Here is an 18,120-nt window from a genome sequence, read left to right on the forward strand (position 1 = left end):
TTTTTTTTTTACAAACCTTGGTAACAGTGTAGACTATGAAAGAGGTCCTCAACCGTTAAAGTAGACAGAAGCTGAAATGTTGAATGATTTTTACGTAAATTTCACATATGGAGATATTTTCCTAAACTCCATAGACCCTCCTTAGTGACTCAGCATTGTTTTCCTCATCTGTCTTTAGTTTTTACTGCAAATCACATTCGTTATTTAATGTATAGTATGGGTTTATGATTTCCTTATTTTGTAAGATGTCTGTTTTTCATTCATCATTTTCATGTAATGAAATAAAAGAGTTTAGATTCTAGTCGATGCGTCATGTTATTAATTCTGCAGTAGTGCCTGCAAAAAAAAAACACGCTAATACTGTAATAAATCCCTTCTGTTAATTGTTATTTTGCACATCCATGCCACTGAAATGTGGAGGTGTTTTTTTTTTTTGAATGTTTCCTTTTACAGGTCCATGATAAAATAGGTCACCTCTAGGTGAGTGTCTGAACCAGAAAATGAGCCCAATATTGCAAAAACAATCCCGGCTTTTCTCTTCGCACCTTCTTCAACACAGATTGAGCAGCTTTTCTCTCGACTAATCCTCCCTCTGTTCCCTACCTTTTCAGCTTGCCGCAATTCCACAGATGGCTGTCCTGTTCTCACTGCCTCCATCAGCCAAACCCCGCAGCTCCATGCCCAGGACATGGAGGAATGTGGTGTTACTGTGGAGTATGCATATACAGTATATATATATATTTCTCACACACACACACACACGCGGCCATGACTCAAATGTGTGTGGGCTCTTCCAGTCACAAAGTCTGTATTCTAGGGGAAAACCACAGTAGCAGCAGGTTCACATTTTAAAAATAACTATCATGGAGGCTGCTAGCTGATGATAGGAAATGAAGTGAATAGCCACACCTATAGTGCCATAGGACAAAGTGAATGTTATGCTCCACCCTTTCTGTCTCACCATGTACAAATGAATTTGGTTAAGTTGATATCATGAGCTGAGATATTGGTATTGAAGTAGTGTTTTACGATACAAACACAACCCCACAACAAACTTCATGTACAATGATTAGGAAAAAAGTTGTTCAGTCTATACAGCAGTTGGACGTTTGCACTAGAAATACTAATAATTATGCTGTTTAATTAGCAGCGTATGCAGCAGGTTAAAGAAGGATATTTAGCGTTATCAAAGTAACCGTACATTTACGGTGTAGTGAGTGTACTGAACCTCATTCATACTTTCTAAAACAAATAATCCCCAGACTCTTAATGACACAACAGTATTCACTTTTTAATAATTATTAACAAGTATATGTATTGAATTACTCTTTTTTTTCTTTTTTTTTTTCTTTTTTTTTTTTTAAACATTTGTTCATAATTCATTCTTTTGTACATAATGTGACGTGCAAGGCAATGGTAGACATGATAGAAAATAAAATTTGCACAGGGCTCAGTCCATGTTTGTCTCAGGTGAGGGGATTTCAGTTCTTTGGTCTGATGACTCTCCCTGTGCTGTGTGCTGTTCAGAGACCGACTCCCCCTTCTCCAGGATAGTCTCTTCCTCACCGATCCCACTTAGACATTTTTCTGGCTGGCCATCATTGGCAGTAGTGTTGTCTGTCTCTTCAGCCTGTCCTCTGTGGTGTTCTCGTGCTGCAGTTTTAACTTTGGGTAGAGCAGAAAAAAGATTTAAATATTTAACAGGGCTTAGACGGCTTCAGAAAATATGTATATTTGACCAAGCAACAATAAACAAGTGAAAATATCTTAAACGTTATCGTTAATATACTGTTGCACCACACGCACACATTTTACACTAATTCCTCTCCACTTCCTCTCCACTGCTTCTCTCTTTCTACCCATCCCGAGGCATCCAAATTGTACCAGCTCCAAATTGTCTTCTGTGCCATGAAGATTGTGGACCTCCACTGAGATGAGGCCAACCGTGTGAGGATCCTGAGACATCTAGAGATTTACCGGATCCAGTTAGACTCTGCTATCCTAAGAGGAGATGCCAACTCCATGTGGTCTTTGAGGACAACAACCTCCTCATCAATACAAAATTTGTCAGACTATATGTTCACACCTTCAATGTCACCCAAATGAGGATGGGTTCCCCTTAGTCACCTCAGACTTGCTCATTGGGGATAAATACAAATACATTTAAATATATCTAATATTAATCTTGAATTTTTGTATTATATTAATTTATATTAATCTTTATATTAAACTTTTGTATTATGTTTATGGTTCCGTAAAGCTGCTTTGAGACAATGTCAAAAGTTCTATACAAATGGATTTGAATTTATTTCTCTGTGGTCAATTTCCAGTGCTCACATGTCCATTGTAGGCACTTTCAGTGGGGAACGGGACAGCGTGGGCACTCTGACCAGTCTGCAGCTATGCAGCCTCATACAGTAAGCTATACAGTACAGAACAATACAGTAAGTTTGTTCTGATACCTTTCTATCATATCCAGCATTACCCTTTTCAGCAATTTGTGCTACAGAAGCTCTTCTGTTGGATCAGGCATCACTGGTTATCCTTCTTTGGAGCATTTTTAGTAGGTACTAACCACTGCATACTGGGAACGCCCCATAAGACCTTCTGTTTTGGAGATTCCCTGACCAAGTCATGTAAACATCACAATTTGCAATTAGAAATTCATTCAGATTCTTTACACTTGCTCATTTTTCCTGTTTCCACTCAACTTCAAGAACTGACTGTTCATCAGATGCCAAATATATACCTGTGTATGTGGTACATACAGTATGTGTGTGTATACATATACACACACACATCTATCAACAAAGGATATTTGTGAGGTTTGTGGATGATGAGATTCTAGTAACTTTTCCTAGTAAATCAACTGCGATCTAATTAATTCTAGTTGTGGTTCTTAGATATTATTCAAAGAAAATAATAAATTTTCCTTTTCCGTTATTCAGGTCTATGAGTTGAAATCTTACTTTCACTAATAGGCAAAGAGTAAATGTAATAAAAACAAGTGTGCAAGTTCTCTGTCAACATTCTCCTAAAAGAGAGAGCTGATCTATGAAAGACTCATCACTAATGCATTTTTTTGCTGACACTCTCATCCATCTCCCTCTTAATTGTATCACTCTGTGCTCACCTTCCTCACCCTCGGGTAAATCCTCCGAGCAGGGCTCCAGCTCCCCCAGGTTTACCCGCTTCCGTATGGGTGACCTCTGTAGTCGCGGCAATGCAGCTTTCAGCTCTGAGACAGACCACAGTACAACCACAAAACAGACTTCATTACATCTTCGCATTGGTTTTTCTCTCCTCCACAAACACACAAACAAATATACATCATGTCAGGAACTACATCAGAGATTAAGAGTATTTTATTAGAGCAATAGTTTTTAACCGTTTTGTGAGTGACCTATTTTTAAGAATGAAAATGTTTTGATTCCTTGTGCTCAAATGTTATATAGATAACGCTTCAGTACTTCAGACTACTGACTCAGCGGGATGCTTGGATTTAAATACAGGATGTAAGATGGTCCAGTTGTGGCTGATCAGGGCTGAGGATAAGATGCTATCTATTTTCCTCCATGAGTCTGGCTTCATACTTGTACTTGTTTCTTGGCTTGAAATTGCTTTATGTCTAATCAGCAGTCCAGCTCTGATGACTAAACCACAACGTATAAAATTGTTTAAAATAATAGTTTATTTCCCACGCTTATATTCCACACATTGTCTTCACTATCCCCACTATCCACTATGCTTTGTGACCCCTAGATTAAGACCAGGGTTTTAGAGAAATCTGAGGAGAATTGCTTCAGTAGCCTTCAGGAATTTGTTTGTTTCACTTCTTCAAGAATCTTCAAGGCTGTTACATCACAGTAGTATTAAGTCAAGAAAACCAGAAACATAGTCTTGATTTTTTCCCCCTGAAGCTTAGGATGTGGTCTGTTCTGCAGTGACCATGACAATATCCTGCCCTCGCTGGAGCGAGAACTATGGAAGATTCTCCTTTAGGGGTTAAATGTAGCTGCCATTCAGAGCACATACGTCTAATTTTTCTATAAAGGCTTTCATTCTCAAAAACAAATGACACAGTGGAACCTTCCTCATGTGGTTGAGGAGACTATTTTTTTAATCACTCAACTAGAAATACACTTTTACACCTTATGTTTCCTCAGGTAGCAATAAAAACACATCAGAGCTACTTTTGTCTGTATAATAGCTATAATAACCACTGTGTAAATTTTAATAACAGCACATGAAATCGTGTGAAGAACAGATTAGTTGTTCCTTTCAGAATGACTGTTTAGGAGTAACTGTGTAGAATGCAGTTAAATCTTCATCACTATTAATTGTTTGTTGGCATTTTACATTTGCTCTTTTGGCTGCATCTTTTCTCCAACTGAGACAGGATAAAACAGCAGTTGAGGGTTATGAGTCATGGCAGGTCAGACCCAGCCATGTCAGATTGGCCGCGCTAGAATTTGAAGTCACTACATTTTAGTGCCTGTAGAATATAAAGTCACTACATTTTAGTGCCTGTACAATATAAAGTCACTACATTTCAGTGCCTGTAGAATATAAAGTCACTACATTTTAGTGACTGTACAATATAAAGTCACTACATTTCAGTGCCTGTACAATATAAAGTCACTACATTTTAGTGCCTGTAGAATATAAAGTCACTACATTTCAGTGCCTGTAGAATATAAAGTCACTACATTTCAGTGCCTGTAGAATATAAAGTCACTACATTTTAGTGCCTGTACAACTAAAGGTTTCAAAATGTAAACATTTTTTCCCAAATTTCCGATAAACATTAATAAACAACTGACTGGTCACCAGATTTCACTGTCTTTTAATTACATAATCTTAATCTTACTATATTGGTTATGCCCTTTTACTGCAGGTTGGGGTTTGGCTACTTAAAGAGAAACAAAGCTCACCCTCGGGGTCGAGCAGGGCAGCGTGCTGGAGTAGGGCATCCTCGTGGACGGAGACGGCTCGGCGCTGAGGTGAGGGCTTCATGCGAGGCCAAGGTTTGGGGAGAGTTTCTATAAGAGGAAAGAGGGTAGTATGTCTATATCCATACCCATAACACATAGAACATATAAAAACAAACTGTGAGTAACTCACTGTATTAAATAAAGACGTGCATATGCAGGATATTTAATTACCAACTTAATAATAATGAATTCAGATAAATAAAAATATACGTCATTACTTCCATGTACTCAGAACCTGGTTATCATAGTTATGTAAGATTCTGAGCAAGCGGCACATAAATAACATATTTATGCCACTTCTGCCAAAAATGTAGTGCAATTTTACATGTATAGAGCTTTTTAACTATGGACATTGTCTCAAAGCAGCTTTACAGAAATATAACAAATTTCAGTAAAAATCAAATTTATATTTATCGCTAGTAAGCAAGCCGGAGGCAATGGTGGCGAGAACAAAACTCCCTGAGGTGATACTAGGAAGAAACCCTGAGAGGAACCAGACTCAAAATGTAACCCGTCCTCATCTGGCTGACACCAGAGTGATCTGATACTGTAACAAGATGGAGAGTATTCTTTCAACTTCATAAGCTCTTTATCATGGTCATGTTTGTGGTAAATTTCACACGTATCCCAAGAACACTGGGTGTGTAGGAATATATTTTGAATGGGCTGCCAGTTCATCACAGGACACACATAAACACACACATTCACACCCAGAGGCTTTAGAATATCCAGTCCACCTACTGCCATGTTTTGGGAGGTGGGAGGAAATCTAAGAACCAAAATGAAATCCACACGGACATGCATACTTACTAACTACACAGGAACTCTTAACAGTTATTCTAAAGTCTAATATCACTACACAAATCCTGCATAATCTGTATGTAAATCCAATCTCTCTGAATTTGTTACAAATGTTGTACAAGAATATAAAAGTCAATATGCGTGTTGTCCTGATCTATAAGCAGTGATAGAAAGGACATTCATTCATTCATCTTCTACCGCTTATCCGAACTACCTCGGGTCACGGGGAGCCTGTGCCTATCTCAGGCGTCATTGGGCATCAAGGCAGGATTAGAAAGGACATAATTTATAATAATCACACTCTCTGGTGTCACCCAGGTTCCTTTCAAGGTTCCTTCCTCATATCATGTCAGGAACTATTTCTTGCCACTATTACCCCTGGCTTGCTTATTAGAGATGAATAGAAATTTCAAATTTAAACTTTGTCATTTTTATTCAGAATTTCTATATTTCTGTAAAGTTGCTTTGAGACAATGTCTATTGTTAAAAGCTCTATACAAATAAAATTGAGTTGAAATGTGAAGTTGATACATTTGCATTGTGCATTTGCATAAATCATGTTGCTAAAATCTTATCAGTCCATTAATGTTCTATTACAGTTACAAAGCTTGCATGGTTTATATATAATTATAGGAGGTAGTAGAGACACTTAATATAAACACATTTATAGCTAGGCCATTTATTACATGTTGACTGAACAAATATACAGACACCGAACAACGCATGCACTTTAACCATTTAGTCCATTTGCTACAGCCGACTCTCAGGCATTGAATTACATGTTTCAGCTGATGGAGGTAATTAAATTGTCTTCAGCTGAACCCTATAGAAGGCTTCTGACTCTTAGAGCATTAAGATCTGCCATCAGGGGAGGTGTTGTAGGAAAACAGAGATGAGGCCAGTTACAGTGGCCCTACTGTAAGAGTGTAAATCTGTTTAGACACTGATGGATATCTAGGGAATTAAGGGTCTCTGTGTTGGAGTAATACATTCTGTGAGTGGACAGTGTCTGGATAGTAAACAGTGATACTACCACTGACTGAAACCAGAGACCTGATTTAGATCTCTATATAGCTTTCACAAGCATCAGTGAGGACTTAAGTCCGAGCTCTACTGAGAGCACCTTAACACTAATAAAGCTCAGATCTTTGACAAAAAGTGTAATAACATTTTTGCCATCAACTGGCGTACTTCACAGTAAGAAAAAGCACAAAAACCAGTTATGTTTGTAATTTGATATCAATAATGTCCTGATACTGACCTTTTAATGAACTAACTTTAAGCAAACTTCTTTTAAGTTATGTGAACCACCAAAAGCACATCTGAGAAGCAGAATGGAAAACATGCCCAATATAATCTTGTCCAGCCCTTTATATTTACATTTCTGATGATGATACAATCTTCTTATCCAGAGTGACTTACAATTTATTTCAATTTACACAACTGAGCAATTGAGGGTTAAGGGCCTTTGCTCAGGGGCCCAGCAGTGGCAGCTCGGTGGACCTGGGATTCAAACTCATGACCTTCCGTTCAGTAGTCCGACTCCTTAACCACTAGGCTACCACATCCCATATCCATGCTATTTCATTTTTCTTTATTATTGTTGTATTGCAGGATTTTGCAACTATCATTAGATAGTAGATTATATAATTAGACTGTAGATTTCTGACAGTCTTTGTAAGCTTCTGTGTACCATGATTTTGTGCAACTTTGTGCAACTCTCCCACCTACAACTATGAAATATCATCAAATTATTGATATTAAATCACAAAACACTTGGTTTTTAAGGAAATAACCAGAATGCATTTTTTTAGTCAGACAAAAAGCCCATTTTACTGTAAAATTAAAATTCAATTAGTAAAATGCCACCAAAATAAATTAGATCAGTTTTACATAGATCTACTGATTAAAGGCAGATAGAAAATGAAAATATAGAAAATCATCATCCATCATCCAGTCCAGGATGTCCTCTTATACACTAATGTCTTACACCCAGAGCTTCACTGATTCCGTGCTGTTCTCATGAATCCAGATCCATTTGTAACTGCTCCTCATTTCACTAACAGTATTCTCAATATATACCAGCACTAAAGCACTCTCACTTTGCAAAAGACTTCTGACCTTAATGTCATATACAGTTGTAAGCAAAAGTTTAGGAACCCCTGACAATTTCCATGATTTTCATTTATAAATATTTGGGTGTTTGGATCAGCAATTTCATTTTGATCTATCAAATAACTGAAGGACACAGTAATATTTCAGTAGTGAAATGAGGTTTATTGGATTAACAGAAAATGTGCAATATGCATCAAAACGAAATTAGATAGGTGCATAAATTTGGGCACCCTTGCCATTTTGTTGATTTGAACACCTGTAACTACTTAGCACTGATTAATTGGAACACACAATCGGTTTGGTGGCTCATTAAGGCTTGAACTTCATAGACAGGTGCATCCAGTCATGAGAAAAGGGATTTAAGGCCAGTTGCAAGTTGTTGTTCTCTTTAACTCTCCTCTGAAGAGTGGCAACATGGAGGCCTCAAAACAACAAGAAGGCAAAAGAGCACAAGATTCCAAGAAAAACACTTACTACCCACATTAAAATTTGGTGGAGGTTCCATCATGCTGTGTGGCCAGTGCTGGTACTGGGAATCTGGTTAAAGTTGAGGGTCACATGGATTCCACTCAATATCAGTAGATTCTTGAGAATAATGTTGAGGAATCGGTCACAAAGTTACACCAGGGCTGAATATTTCAACAAGACAACGACCCAAAACACTGCTCAAAATCTACTCAGGCATTTATGCAGAGGAACAAGTACAATGTTCTGGAATGGCCATCCCAGTCCCCAGACCTGAATATCATTGTACATCTGTGGGGTGATTTGAAGCGGGCTGTCCATGCTCAGCAAACATCAAACCTAACTGAACTGGAGATGTTTTGTAAGGAGGAATGGTCCAAAATGCATTCTTCCAGAATCCAGACACTCATTACAGGCTATAGGAAGCGTCTAGAGGCTGTTATTTCTGCTAAAGGGGGCTCTACTAAATGTTGATGTGATTTTTCTGTTGGTGTGCCCAAATTTATGCACCTGTCTAATTTAGTTTTGATGCATATTGAATATGCATCAAAACGAAATTAGACAGGTGCATAAATTTGTTAATTTGTTTTTGGATTTGTTAATGTTTTGCACTTCTTGGCCACCATAATATTGTGCATTTTCTGTTAATCCAATAAAGCTCATTTCACTACTGAAATATTACTGTGACCTTCAGTTATTTGATAGATCAAAATGAAATTGCTGATCCAAACACCCAAATATTTATAAATGAAAATCAAGGAAATTGTCAGGGGTTCCTAAAACTTTGCATATGACTATACATGCAACTCCAAAGATATTGGAATGACAAGGCCAATTATTTAATGTTTAGCAGTATCTCTATGAAACGGGATAACCTTAGACAAAGTCCCAAAAGGTTCTGCAAACTAACATCAGACCAAGGAGTAGAACTCGTACCTGGGCTCATCTGACTTCTGCTGAAAATTACTGAAGAAGACAGAAGTTGATGTTAGGCCACCATGAAAGAACTGACTGTACCCTCAAGAATGCACCAAACACTCTTCAGAGAGAACTTGACTCAAACCAGAGTAAGCCCTGAGTAGTCTCCTTATCCAATCAACACATTTTCATGCATGTCAGTTCAACTCATTGCACAGAGTGCTTTTCTTTATTTTTTAGTCCTGTTAAGTCTCCAGTACATCAAGAAATGAAACATCAATGGAAATGGAAAATACAGCAGACATGTTGGAGAAAAATCCTTTATCTGTGTCACAGAAATCTAATCAAACCCCTAATCTTGTGTTATGTAAATTACACCATGAGAATAGTCCTCGCTTCTTCCCTTACTGTAATAAGATACCTTGTCTGTACCATGTGACGTGACATGACATGACGTGACATACGGCTAAGTATGGTGACCCATACTCAGAATTCGTTCTCTGCATTTAACCCATCCAAAGTGCACACACACCGTGATGTCTTGCCACAGCAGAAATTCCCAAATCATATAGAGAGTTTGAAATTATGCAGATGTTCTGTAGTTTGCCATGAAAACAAAGCTGTCAGACTATTGACCTGAGGACTGAGAATGGAGCTACTAGTGGGAACAACCACAACTTTTAAGCAAATTTACTTGCATTTGAAGCTATGGCTTTGAATAATTTCATCCCGGAGGCTGTTTGACAAGGCTTCATTCAACCTTCCACCTCTCCTGTATCTGCTAGCTTTTTATTTATAAAAAAATTAATCACTGTATCAATGTATCTTCGCTCCTGCACTGATTACAGTGGCCTAACTCTGCAAATGTAAAGTTTAACTTCCCTCTCCCATTGGTTTCTGTCATCTACATACATTATATGTAGCTAACATATAATTACTTAATTACTACAATCTTTAAAAGTATGAGTGCTATTTTTATCAATAATCAATAATTGATTGTCAAAATGATTATCAATAATCTACCCCTAAACCATATAACCTAATCAGTATAAGAGAGTGTTATAAAAACTACATTCTCCACCACTAGGAGGCACTGTGTTGACCTGGAAATGCCATTTGGCATAGTCAAGGCTGCTTTGGTGTTCCAGGCTTTCACAATAATGTGTTGGACAAACAGGTAATTTTATATACATATATACATATATACATATATATATATATATATATACACAGTATATCAATATAATCTGTTAGCTTGACCACATTCAACATGCATGTAGGGTTCTAATATCTAATCTACTGTAGAAACTGATGCCTCTTTGATCAAACAAATGTTTTCCTACTAGGAAATAGGAAATTAGGTTCTAATCATTTAGAAACACATCAAGAAAAGAAAAATGAGGCTGCTGAAGTTAAGAAAGCACACAATGTGAATTTCAGACCATTATATTCCTTCCTGTACATGTCATACCTTCAGTAACAGACTGTGCTCTTTCTGCTCTCTCCTGGGGGTCTGTGCTACGCACCCTCCGTGGTGAAGGGGCTGGAGGTGTCTCTTTTCGTGGAGAAGGAGTTGGAGGCTCCTTTGTCTGAGCCTGGGAGGAAGTTCTGCTCTCCACCAATGTTGCTGGAGTATCTGGAGATGGACTGAGCTGCCTGGGGATTGGTGAGATGGTCCTGGAGGCTGCAGGAGTCTCACCTGGGGTTATAAAGGTGGGTTTCAGGGGTGGTTTGGGGGGTAAAGGGCCTATAGGTCGTTCTGGGAGTGGCGGGCGTTCTGTGTTGGTTGCTCGCACTGGCCGTCTGGTGTCTGATAGCAGATAAAGATGTCTTAATAATATTGCACAGTGGTTTAATAAAACAAGGCAAGTCAGGAAAAAAAAGTTAATTAGGTGTGCTGTCACCTGAAGAGGTGGACATGGTGCGTGGCTTCATGGGTGGAGGTTCAGGCTGGCTGTCCAGTATTGCCCCTGACATAAAGAAAAAAGCTTGTCACAAATGGATTAATGGCAAGATTAAAAGTTCATATTGCACAGGTTCAAAAGCAAATATACTGGTTCACCACAGCAATAGTGATGCCAAAATAGAAATATACAGCCTTTTTGTTCATTTTTCTTTAATAACATCCCTTCATGTGATCGTTCGAGAAAAAAACTCATGCTCTTACTCATGGTGATACATCTCATTTGATCTAATTTAACAGTGTCAGAATATTAAACAGCTACAATTGCGAACTGTGTGAAGCTCAACTTTCCATTTAGCAGGAAGATATGTATCTAATGTGCGAAGCAGTTTTTGTGTTTTCTTACACTCACTTCCTGCCATTGCATATTTCATCCCTCATGCTTCATGTGAACGTGTAATCATATAGACAGACTACTGTGAACCTCAGTGGTGTTATTTGTGTTTATTTATGTGTGAGATATGAGATCTGGGGTCACATGAATGTCTTGGTATTAGAATTCCGTGTACCGTCATGCTTTATGGAAGCCACATATTATTAAGACAAATCATTATACACACACCGTATTACCCCAAAGTGATTTCATTATGCTTGTGTTGCCATAATTAGGAAACAGATAACATGGCTGCTGATGTTTTCTCACACAGTTCAGCTCAAAAACGTATTCAGTTAATCCAGCTCTTCAGGAATATTATTGCCAAGTGGGTAAGATTTATAGGAACAATTTAGTAAAAAGTTCTCATTTATTTTTTCTTTAGAAAAAATCCTCGTAATCCTCGCTTCCACGTAATCCAAAAGTAGTTACAAGCTTCCACTTTTTCTCTATTATTTTTTTTTTCTATTACTTCTTGGTTTTCTGAATTTATTTTGGTTAATTGTTCTTGCACTTTGGTTTGAATTTGTCCTTTTTGCTACTGACTAGATGTACAAATCAGGATTAGTTTCTAGTCTTTCAAGGGCTGCATGCTTGCAGTTCTCTGTGTGTTTTGCATTACTACAGATTCAATTGTTTCCATGTTTTGTAAGTCACTCTGTAGAAGAGCATCTGAAAAAATGTAAAACATTAGCTACATTTCTAGGATAACATAGCTAAGTAATGGGAAGTCTATCAAACTAAAACATATTTCTGTAAATAAATGGCAACACATTCCTCAGAATTTGAGGAACTTCACTGTAGAGCTTAATGCTGTATCACATTTTCTTGCAGACATTGAAATGAAAGGGTTTATTTATTTGAAATACAATGGAGACATACAGGTTTGCGATCAAAAGATTAATATAAGATGACAGATCATGATTTTAGTAATTTAGTAAGTTAGACATGTTAAGCAATTTAGAACATGGCCTCTCTTGCTTGAATTCAAAAATGGGTGGCTTTAAGCGAAAGGTGCCTCGTTTCCCAGGTGCCCTGTTAGAATAAATGTCTAAATAATTAATAGCTATGAATGTCTACTCCTAGTTTTTAATGATATCATTTGTTGAAATGGAACAGGAAGGCCAGAGAGCTTTCTATCTGAGAAAATCAAGCCATTTTGAAGCTTAAAAAAGATGGAAAATGGATCAGAGCCACTGTACAAGCATTGGGCATAGTCAGTACTGTTCCCAGTTTGGAATGTCATAAGAAATAAAGAAACCGCTGGTGCATTAACATCTAGACATCGAACAGGTCAGCCAAGGAAAATCGCAGCAGTTGATGACAGAAACATTCTGAGAGCTGTGAGGAAAAACCCCAAAACAACAGTGACATCACCCACATCCTCCACAGGGAAGAGGTGAAGGTATCACAATCCACTGTTTAAAAGGCTTTAAGAGCTAATATATAAAGGACAAACCACGAGATGCAAACCACAAATCCGCAGTCAGAATTAGGCCAGACTGACATTTACACGGAAATACAGACATAAGCCATAGAACTAAGACAGAGTTCTAGAACAAAGATTAGCCTCTACCAAAGTGATGGAAATGTAGAGGATGAAAGGTTCCTGGAGGCCTTGTGAACCAAAACATACAAGCTCATCGGTCAAGCAGGGTGGAGGTAGAGTCCTGGCTTGGGCTTGCATGCTTCTGCTTGCTGCTTCTGGCAGGCTCACTAATCTTTACTGATGATGTAACTCCTGATGGTAGCAGCAAAAGGAATTAAGAAGTCTACAGAAACATTCTGTCTGCTAATTTAATGCATCCAATCTAATTGGGAGGAACTTCATCATACAGAAAGACATTGATCCAAAATGCACTGCCAACACAACAAATGACTTAAGCAGGAGAAAAAAGTGGACGGTTTTAAACAGGTCAAGTCATTCACCAGACGTTAACGTTATTGAGCAACATTTCACCTCCTGGAGAGTCAACTGAAGGGAGAAACCCCTCAAAACAAACAGCTGAAAGAAACTGCAGTACAAGCTTGGAAAAGCATCATAAATTAAAAATATCATGAAGTCAGTGGTGATGTCAGTGGGTCACAGACATGAAGTCAAGGATATGCAACCAAATATTAGGTGTTCTTATACTTTTGCTCAGCAAACAGCAAAATGGCCATGTTTTAGGTTGTTTATCAGGAAATGATTGCTAAATACTTATCATGTCATATTCCTCACATTATCTTTTCATATCAAACCCAAATGTCCTCATAACAAATCAAAAAAACTGGCCTTGTTGTTCTAATATATATGCAGAGGGGTAGTTCAACTCTAAATACTAAAAGAGGATCATGACATTTAAACAGGGATATCCATCATGCATGATAACACATAGCACAAGTTACATCTAATGCAGCTTGAGGCTGGTCTCATTGCCACACAGAAGTGCACATATAGCACATCTCAGAATGCAGCAAAATTCTCCAGTTACCACGGTGGACAGACACATCCTATACAGCTGCATTAGGTAAGGGTGAGGAATTAGAGAAGGGCCTACCTTCTGAGTTGGCTTTCCTCAGTTCCTCATCTTTGCTCTGGAAGAGGATAATAAGGCCTTGATTTAAATGTCCGTTGCTGAAAAATCCCCCATTTATCAAGGCATGGTGTTTCTGATATTGTAGTTAAGCAGCTAAGTAGATATTACAATTTTCAGTTAGCAGCACAAATCAGTATAGTTCCTAGAGGAATTTCAGAGTAGGTGACTCCTAACATGCTATCACTATTTTAACTGCTTTCTTCTTTTCATAACATAATGTTTTAGTTCATCAGAAAGACACACTGAAGGCTACTTGTTACTTGTGCTAACATTTACATTACTATTTAGATAAGTGTCAGGCAAGTAAGGTAAAAGAGTTTATCTTGTATTCTGTCAAATATAACTGCGGTTACCTAGTGTTTAAATTTATATAAGGCATAATCACACAGAGAAAAACACACACCTGACTCATTTTGGAGTCGAAGGGAGGTGTCTTGGCGACCCCCATGCGGTGCAACATAACATGGAGCCGCTGTTCAAAAGTGGAGGAGCTTTCAGATGAGTGTTTCTAAAAAAAGAAAGAAAGCAAGCAGGCTTGACCACAATGACGAGAACTACAGGGTGCAACTTGCTACAGATAAGACTGAATACAGCACATACATGGCTGATGAAATGGTGCTCTGTTCCAACAGAAAAACTGTTCGGAAGTGAGTCACATATTGTAGTAACTTTGAGGCTAAAGTTTGTACATACAGAGAATCCAAATAAATTTTCACACAATAGAGCATTTTATGGAATACATAAAATGGAAGCTCAACCATATGACATAACAATGATAACTGTCATTCTTTGTTAGTGCACAATTAAGTAAAAAGATGTATAAAGAAGTACCAATTATATTCAGGAAAAGAGAAAGCAAAAAAGAGAAACATACAAAAGCATTACATCCTTCTTTCAAAACGACTGACATCATCTATTTGTAACAATATTCATAGTAATTATTGAGCAGACTCCTGTCAGGCTTATGATATTCTCACAACATATGTAGCCAAATTTATTCCTTGTTCAAAAATAAAGTGTTTTAACATAGTGTTTATAATCAGCACCAGAGACAGTGCACACACACACACATAGACGCACCATAAATGTGTCAAGTGCTGACCAGTGGCTGGTAGAGCTTAATATCATTTCCGCTTTGCCACTGACAGCATAGGACTTTCTGTAGCTGTTTATCAGGTATTGTTTCTCTAACTATGTGAAACTGACACCTCAAATGTGTTGAGAAGATTCCTGTACTGCAGAATCCCAACGAGTGATGTAGTAGGTGCACTAATTTGCCTGTGGTATGCTGAGTTGACAGATCATTCAGACAAGGATTATGGACCTTTCATTCACTTCTTCCTTGTGGCTGAGAAGGTCAGCTCAGCTTCTCACCCACAGTTTACAACTCCTCCTGGAAGATACCCAGAGGTTTCCAAGCCAAGTGTGATTTATAATCTCTTCAGCAGGACCCCTATGGTGTTAGTCCAGAGGGACATGCCTGATACAGCTCTAGAGGGAGCTGAAAAAGGGGTATCCTTGTAAGGTATTCAAACTACTTCAACTGGCTCAATTCTTTAAGGCAATCCCTGATTGCCGGGCATAAAATATAATACTAGTTAACTTTAAGCCCTAAAGAGGCCAATAATTTAAATCAAATTTAATGTAATACAAATATGTTATGAAGTCAGCTCATGATTACTGATAATAATGAATGGTGCAATAATATCTTGGATGCAATCTGAGAGATATTCCATGTTCTAGATTATAGATCCCCTCTGTATTTTCTTAGGCTTTTTTTTTTTTGTTTGTTTTTTTTTTTGGCTAATTGCAGAATTTCACCTCATAAATTTCACACAGCATATATTGAGTGTGGACCCCCTCAAGGGTGATGACCTGCGAGACCATCCTTGGTCCTTGGTCAACATTGGTAACCTATGATGACCCTGACTGACAGCCATTTACACCTCAGAAAAATACTACCACAGCTGAGGTGATTCAGGGGCATTTGACCAAATCATGAAACTCCTCTGCCTTCGCTTGCCTTGAAATTAAGTACAACAGCAGTGTTTACTTACTTTAGCTTGTGTAGCTGCAGAGTCTTGCCCTGGCTCCAGCCCTGTAAGCAAGATAAGTGACTGAGACTTGCCCTCTCGAAGTGAGCGGCGTGTAGCCTTGGGTCTCCTCTCCCCATCAGGGGTCCGGCTCTTTTCTAGGGTCCGGCTCTTCTCTCCATCCATGGGCAGAGTAGTTACTGGACTGGGAGTTTTGGTTGGGGTTGGAGGTGCAACAGGGAGCAGGGATGGGGCTCCCTCGGTTTTGGCAGGCGAGGAGGCAAGAGGGCTGGGGGTGGCGGCAGGGGCAGCTGGTGGAGCAGAAAGTGGCATGAAGAGGGATGAGGGTGCCATTTTGCCATCTACAGTTGGTACTGTGGGGGATGAATCTGTGACGGTGGGAGTAGTGCTGGGTGCCTTGTGGATAATCTCCTCTTCTACTTTCTCCTTCTCCTTTTCTTTTTCTTTCTCTCTCTCTTTTTCCTTGTCTCTCTCCTTTTCCTTCTCACGCTCTTTCTCGGCACGTGCAGCCTCACGAAGTGGCCGGATGAGGTCTGCTATTGAAGTCTTTTTGACCTTTCCTTCCGGTGCACCATCGCTTTTGGCCCCTCGACCTGCACGGACCTTCTTGAAGGCGAAAAAGTCACCAAACTTCTTCTTTATGTTTTTTGCGGGGGCTGTGGTGGCCGTGGAGGTTGTTGATGTGGTGGTCAGAAGGGAAGTTGTGCCACAGGTAGACTCTGCAGGCTGTGCTTTATTGAGGGGCTCCTCCCTCTGGTGCTTTCTAAAAGTCAGCAGAGGATAAACACGATGAATGGTGAACTGTATGTTATGTTTATTGTGCATGTGACATTTACATCAATGTAGGTGTATACTCACAGGGGGTCATCAGGGATGATCTTCTTGGTGAAGAACTCCTCTACGCCCTCATCCACTCTCCCCATGTTCTCATTGGCATCATTCTCACTCTCAGCTGCCTGCTCCTACACCCATACAGAAATGAACAAACACACATAGACAGGAAAAGACAAGGTCACTTTCCAGGACTAACAGACTATTCAAGGTCGAAACACTGAAAACACACTGATTCCGTCAAACAATTAAGAAAAGGAGCTCTCAGCAGCAAAGTTTCAATTGTCCATGTGCACTGCTCCAAATATACATATCACATTCTCTCTCTTTATATCATATCTGTATAAAGATATACACTTTTCACATGCGCACCCATACTCACCTACACAAACACACACATATGCAACAAATTTATATATATATATATATATACATATATATATATATATATATATATATATATATGTATATATATATATATATATATATATATATATATATATATATATATATATATATATATATATATGCAAGGCTGATTTTCTATTGGCTTTTACACTGGCACATCTGTCTCTCTTGTCCCAAGAGAGAACCAAACCCAGCTCTAGTCTGTCTCGGTCTCTGTTCCCCCTCCTCCTAAAGCAATTAAACCCCTAAAATACACCCACATGTAGCACACTGGCACACAGAATGGGCGTATGCCTGCTCAACAATGGTGATTACTGTCTGTGTCTTGTAGCCATGGCAAAAATGTAATAACAGAAAGGAGCAGATATTGATTCCTGAATTAATCTGAACTTGATCCTTACATAGCAAATAAGTCCTTACATAGCAAAAAAGCAAATCATCTTGTTGAAAGTAATTTGTTTTACTACTCACCGTAGTAGAAAAAATTTATTGTCTCTAAGCACGCAAGTGCCTCTAAACACTTAAAACACTAATATAATTATAGGATTGCTAAAATTATAGTTTTGAGCACATTGCAGAATAAAATTATTATCAGTTGAGCTAATTATTTGGAAGGCAC

The 18,120-nt window shown here is 38.5% G+C and overlaps 1 protein-coding gene across 2 annotated transcripts in view; it reads right to left on the reverse strand.

Annotated features, from left to right (window-relative positions):
- Positions 1–1,340: 1,340 nt before the first annotated feature.
- Positions 1,341–18,120, reverse strand: part of carmil2 (capping protein regulator and myosin 1 linker 2) — a 51,459-nt gene continuing 34,679 nt past the window's right edge. Inside the window, exons 32-40 of one of the 2 annotated variants that reach the window (XM_060877847.1) lie at positions 17,121–17,224; positions 16,266–17,025; positions 14,612–14,716; positions 14,170–14,206; positions 11,198–11,263; positions 10,765–11,103; positions 4,935–5,042; positions 3,134–3,238; positions 1,341–1,665 (exon numbers count right to left, since the gene is read on the reverse strand). In XM_060877847.1, coding sequence (XP_060733830.1) covers positions 1,451–1,665; positions 3,134–3,238; positions 4,935–5,042; positions 10,765–11,103; positions 11,198–11,263; positions 14,170–14,206; positions 14,612–14,716; positions 16,266–17,025; positions 17,121–17,224 — 1,839 coding nt within the window. In that variant the 3' untranslated portion in view covers positions 1,341–1,450. Of the gene's footprint in view, positions 1,666–3,133; positions 3,239–4,934; positions 5,043–10,764; positions 11,104–11,197; positions 11,264–14,168; positions 14,302–14,611; positions 14,717–16,265; positions 17,026–17,120; positions 17,225–18,120 lie in introns of those variants that run through there. The other variant, XM_060877848.1, reaches the window with a different exon arrangement.

The sequence above is a fragment of the Tachysurus vachellii genome, chromosome 9, assembly GCF_030014155.1.
Source record: "Tachysurus vachellii isolate PV-2020 chromosome 9, HZAU_Pvac_v1, whole genome shotgun sequence".
Lineage (NCBI taxonomy): Eukaryota > Metazoa > Chordata > Actinopteri > Siluriformes > Bagridae > Tachysurus > Tachysurus vachellii.